This window comes from Pteropus vampyrus, unplaced genomic scaffold, assembly GCF_000151845.1.
Source record: "Pteropus vampyrus isolate Shadow unplaced genomic scaffold, Pvam_2.0 Scaffold566, whole genome shotgun sequence".
Taxonomy (NCBI): Eukaryota; Metazoa; Chordata; class Mammalia; order Chiroptera; family Pteropodidae; genus Pteropus; species Pteropus vampyrus.
This window is the reverse complement of record NW_011889347.1, coordinates 468,210-474,209: the sequence shown is the minus strand read 5'-3', so window position 1 is coordinate 474,209 and position 6,000 is coordinate 468,210. Positions and strand designations below refer to the sequence as shown.

Below are 6,000 nucleotides of genomic sequence, written 5' to 3'. Positions count from 1 at the left end.
GGGGGGCATGTTGAAACTACCGAGGCTATGTTGGCAAGGACAACTGGGTTCTCTCAAAATAAGTATGTTGAGGTTTGTCAGATTTCTGGGCCTGGAGTGCTCATGGATCTGACCCAATGTGACATTTATGTGCATTAAGAATCAACATCCTTTCTCCTAACTGTTATTTTGTTGCTTGAATATCTAGGATTAAATAAGAATCCTTGGTTGGCCTCAGAAAGCACTGACTTCTTTATTAGCCTCTGAAAATATGTGGCTGCTTCTACTCTCCAAGGGTAAATATAGTGAGAATTCTTGAGATTTCTCTGTAAGACAGGAAATGACAGTACAGGTGTAGCTGTGGGAACTGCAGCAAATGGGACTCAGGGACATGTCTCTCTCCTCAGTTCTTCACCAAGATCACACTTTGATTTTTTCACAACATATATTTATTCAGAGAAAAATTTGCAATAAATAATAAAAAAGATGACACAAAATACAGAATCCCACTAGCAGCTTTGCTAAGTGACCATGACATTCTGGGGAAATATAACAAATAATTACAGAATAAGAATCAGAAAACAGTGAAAGGGACATTAATGCAACATCACATGAGTTTGAACAGTTTCTTCTCTAAAACCATAGATACAGAGCACTTCCCTACCAGTTGGATATGAACTCTTTACTTCTGAGGTGCTATGTACTAGTACATTAGAGGTACTTAGGGATTAGAGGTTGAGGTGCTAGAGGAGGCACAGTAGGGAGGCATCTCTCTTATGGTTTGTTCTATTTCTTGTCTCCGCTACCTAGATTGTCTAAATCCCTCAACCCTGTGTACATCCCAGGACCAGAGCTGAAAAAGGTCGAAGTAGTAAACCAAATTAGTTCATTTGCTTTATGAAGAGCTAGGATGCTGCACATGGCCCCCACTAACCACATCCTTGATCAGCCAAAGGTCCCAGGTTGGCAACATACTAGAAAATGGGCCCAGGACAGGCATTGCCCTGTCTTTGTGTTATGGCCTTGTCTCTGTGGTGATCACTTTCTGGCCTAATAGAGATAACCAAAGTGTTCTGCTTACCATCTTCTATTGTACAACTATGTGGCACCAATAACTTGACTCCTAGTTCCATAACTCCCAGTCAGGAAAGGGTTTAATCAGTCTATTGCAGGATACGTACCTTTTCTTCCCTCAAAGAACTCAACTTATAAGTGATGGAGAAACTGGAGAACCATTCGGCTGTGGTATTTTTCCTGGCTCTCTCCTCCAATATACTTGAAGAGTCAGGAGTCAAAGCCCAAGACCAGATGCAGCACCTGCCCTTTAGGATCTTTGGATTTAATGGTAACAGGCAAGCATGAGTGGACTCAGGGTGGTTTTAAAGAAAGAAAACCAGGAGGAAGCCAATTGCACCAGGCAGTTTTGTAGTCAGTGGCTGGTGGCTGGTTTGCCAACCAACATAGACTGAAAAAAAAAAAAAAAAAGGACTGCCCCACAGAGGGTTTTCTCGGATGGGAGAGAAAGGTGCTTGGCTGGTCTCACTGCACAGTCTCTCTTACACAGCACTGGACAAAGTGGCTGGGAGCCAAAGGGAGCTAGTTGTTGAGCCCAGTCAGCCTTGATGAGGGAGGAGGTGATACCCACCCCCTTGTACTTTGGGAGACTGAAGAGGGGTCCAAGGGTTATCCTCAGTATTTCCTTACTGGAGAAAGCAGCAGTATCTCTAGAAAGGTCTGCTTGAGGTGCAGACTTGCTTTCTGACTGTGGTACAAGTGTTGCTCCAGAGGTGGATTTCTAAGTGGGGGATAGGTCCCATAGACACCCAGAATTAGTTCTCATGTAAAATTTGAATAAAAGAAAGGGATGGTAGGAAGCAGGACCTGTCAAACATGAATATTCTCACTCCTGAAATATTCAAAGTACTTCCATTCTGACTGTGATTCTCTCACATCAATGGGATGTCATCTCTAATAGTCTCTAAGGTTCTACTACTAGATGTGGTCTAAGACAAGAGAATATGGTTCCATCCAGTATAGATCTATGAAAAGGCCAATGTTACAGAAACATACAGACACCATTATAGTAGAAATGCACAAATGCATGTAATAACCACATGTAGATGCTCTCACCTCACTGTTAGGGACACCGAAGGAGTCACTAACCTTACTCAGACTTCCTTCAATGTGATAATACTAGTGAAGTGGAGTGCAAAGGGGTGACATGGTGAAGGGGGGGCAAAAGTGCTTTAGAGGAAGGACTACACACAAATCTGAGCTACAACAAGTAGTGTTTATAGGCCTAGAAAAGGAACATCTCAGAATCTAGGCCTAAGGTACTAAAGACAATCATGACAGCTGGGCAGGAGGCAACAAACACATCCCTAGGTAAAGAAGTGTAAATACAGACCTCTTTGCTTTATAAAGAGAGAACACAAAAAACACCAAAATATGATAACTTTGGCTTGGCAATGTAAGTCTAAAGGTATTTTTCTGTGTAGGATATGGTAAAGGAGGGACTAGGAAATTCTCTTCCTTTCGCATTAGAAACAACTTTTTTCATGCCAACAGCCTCGGAATTCTGCAGTAAACCCATCCTGTGGCATGACTTTGCAAATCATTCTGAAATACTTGGTACTTAAGATCTTCCACCTCTAGAATCTTGGAGAGTAGTTAAAAGAAAAAGGCTTATTAGTCTTCATCGCTCCCAAGCAGGAAACCCAGAAGGAATTGGATAGCACGCTGGCGGTCACTTGAAGTCTGTCTTGTCATCAGGTTGGGTGGAGGCCTTAGGAGAAGACTTGTAAAGAGAGTAGCTAGAGGGCAAGGAAAGAAAAGGAGGGAAACCTCTTGTTATAGATGATCTAAGCAAAGCCTCAGGGACAGGGGTGAGGGGCTAAGGAATGAGGGCAGTGGGAAGGAAGTGACTGTCCTGTGCCTACACATTAAGGACAGAATACACTGTGTACACCATTCAGATGGTCCTGACCAGCACCTGCTGTGGCCATTTATGAAGTACTCTTACCGATCATGTTGGCATTGACATTGTTGTATTCAGAGAATTTTAAGAGTTCTCGAAGGAATGACATCAAGTAACGGAAGACATTTCTATGGCATCTTGGAAGCTGGGAAATCACCTATTTTTTAAAAAAGGGGTAGGCAGTGAGAATAGGTGGAAAACAGGAGTTAGAAGAGCTTATAGCTGCCATATAATTAGTTTATAATCCAACCCTTACAGGACCCCATTCACCTGTCCCAACCCTCTTTGATTTACTTATGACCAACACAGTACCAGCCAAATGATAACTTCCAAGTCAGAACAGTCATACTGTTTGGCCCCTGTCCACTCAATACCAGGCCATGCCATCATCATACATTCATACACACGCCCTACCTCACAAGCAGGTCAGTGTTAATATGGTCTTTTCCCATCTCCCTATAACGGGAAAATGCGAGGTACCCATGGCATCTGCCAAGCTGAATAATTTTCGCTGCAATGTCATTTAGCATGGATAGGAGCACCTCCCAATACTAGTCTGATTCAGAGGTATTCTCAGCTATTGTAACACCAAGAAGACAAAAAGAAGAAAGGCTCACAAGTAATGTCAGCCAGAATTCCATGTGTGATCAGCTTCAGCAATGTTACCGCAGGGTAGAGGTTATCACCCTACTTAATAGACAAACTGGAAAAAGGTGCCAAATAGGAAATAACACAACCTAAAATTTATGGGTCCCACCTCCCAGTGCTGGTGTGCTGCCATGAAAAACAGATCCAGATTCATTCTACCACATAGTTAGCTGAACCATCTGGCTTTGTAAAATCAATGATTTCTCTGTGGGGGAACCTGCCCCAAACACATCCTCAGAACAATAAAACTCACCTGACGGCAGACCCGGGGATCCTGAGCTGAGTCGAGGCACCGCTGATACAGCTCATAACAGATGACCGGCTCTGGCAGGGCTTCCAGGAAAATGAGCAATGCCTCAGCCACAGAGTGATTACTGCCAGCTGGATTGACTTAAGTCAAGGGAAAGAAGCTCTGAGAAAAAAGGCACACAGACACCTGATTTGCTCCCCTCAAGCTCCCTTAGTGATGGTTTCCTTCCTCTTATTCCTGGCACAGTGATCCTAATCAGGGTTTGATATTTTACTGGCCCAGGTATGTTGCAGCTGAGTTGTTACAGAACTGATCAGACTCTTGGAAGGTTTGGCCCAACTTGAGAGTCAAGGGAATATAGCCTGCACAATGACAGTCCACACTAGATTAGTCCTAGAAACTAGTTGCTGATGTTTCCCATCCTCCTTCCTGTCCTAGTGACAGGACACATGGTGGCCTCATCAGTGGCCTGAAACAGAACAGTACCAGTGCTGTGGGTCCTATGTTCTATGCTTATTAAAAGTTACTTACCCCTGATTCCTTTCAGTAAGAGTTTGGTACAGAGAGGTCAAAAGTTCCTGAAACAAACTGAGAAAGAACTGTATAGTCTATGATTACCTTATAATAAAAGGCAGTTATGAAGAAAATAAAGATGGAAGCACAAAAATCAAATGTAGGTGAGAAGAAGAGCTTGGCCAAGTACTCATTCAGCTTCCTAAGCCTTTGTTGAAAAGGATACGGATTGTCTCAGGAATGCTGGTATCTAGACAATCTATGATCTGCTGTAACTCTTCCTGCATTCCAGGGGTTTGGAACAGGTCCTCCTACCAAAGAGGTCACAAGGAATGATAAAAAGTCCTAAGGTTCTGAAGACTACCCAGAGATCAGGAGAGCAGCACAAAATAAAGGGAAGGGTGGTATGTGTATTCATGATTTAGGAATGGAGGTGTGACAATGGTGCTGCCTCTTCTTATCATCTCTATAATCCATGTGAAGTTTTATTTCAAACCAGAAAATTATCTTCAAAGGTTTTAGCCTGTACCTGATATGGTAAGGGCCTAGATGGCTAGATCTGGAGAGCAGGGGTTAACACTTCTAGTCTCTTGACAAGTAGAAGGCAGAGTCAAAGCAGAACCACATTCAAACACTGATAAAGGTATCCCCCACTTTTTGAAATTTCGTGTTATGCCACTTTGCTTTACTAAAAGAAATCTGAAGATTTTTGTTTTTATGAGAAAAGGTGGAAAGCTAAATGAACATTCAGTGTTTGACTTGCGGTGAGCTATTATACAAGCAGCATACATCCCTAGCAGTGAGAGTGGCCCCGCCAAGCTCCTTCCCCGGAAACCACACTCAGTATCTCAGCATTAAGCTGCTATAGCTCTGAACTATGTTGTGAGTATTTGTGCTTTATCTCCATTTATTTTGTGCATTCCTGATTTTACTATGTTAGTGTTATTTTAGGTTTTATGTGTTACTTGGTATGATTTGGTAGGTTATTTTTTGGGTCTGGGAACACTCGAGACTTTTTTCATATAAATTAATGGTAATTGCTTCTTTGCTTTATGGCTTATGAAAAGTTTCATAGGAATTCTCTACTCTCAGATAGCAGGGGAGACCTGTACTATGGAATGCTAGGGCAGGAGTAAATGGCATGTCCATACCAAACCTTGCTTTCAAGTTCTATTACTCTTCAGTAGGTAAGACACATTGCCCTTTGATTTAGTCCCAAGAAATTCCTCATTTTTGAGGGAATGGCTTGGGAGTGGCTAGTATATGAGATAGGACTTAAAAGAAAAATGAGGACCAAATTAAAGAATGGACTTCAAGTTTGCTTTGAACTTTAACATCTGCAATGCTTACACGACAGCTAAAGCAGGCATAATAGACTCAGGAACACAGTGGTCCAGGGGAAAGCATGTGTAGTCAGGAGACAGGACTACTGGGTTCAGGACCCAGCTCTGCCACTATGCTTATGCTGTGGTCTTAAGTAAATCACTTAGCTTGCATGCTTCAGCTCTCACATCTGTAAACAGGGATACCTCCATCTTCTCAGGCAATCTGACAGCGCTGCTCTGTGGAGGTAGCTTGGGAACATTAAAAGCTCTATACTGACATGAGGTATTAGTATTTCCCACTGGACTCA

General features: G+C 42.6%; 1 protein-coding gene across 3 annotated transcripts in view; it reads right to left on the bottom strand.

The window, feature by feature from the left end:
* Positions 1–410: 410 nt before the first annotated feature.
* The window catches only part of OCRL (OCRL, inositol polyphosphate-5-phosphatase), a 55,303-nt gene continuing 49,713 nt past the window's right edge, over positions 411–6,000 (bottom strand). For all 3 annotated transcript variants that reach the window (XM_023525480.1, XM_023525482.1, XM_023525483.1), the window contains 4 exons: positions 4,594–4,678; positions 3,858–3,985; positions 3,002–3,113; positions 411–2,792 (listed from right to left, as the gene is read on the bottom strand). In XM_023525480.1, the coding sequence (XP_023381248.1) occupies positions 2,668–2,792; positions 3,002–3,113; positions 3,858–3,985; positions 4,594–4,678 (450 nt within the window). In that variant the 3' untranslated portion in view covers positions 411–2,667. The remainder of the gene's footprint in view (positions 2,793–3,001; positions 3,114–3,857; positions 3,986–4,593; positions 4,679–6,000) is intronic.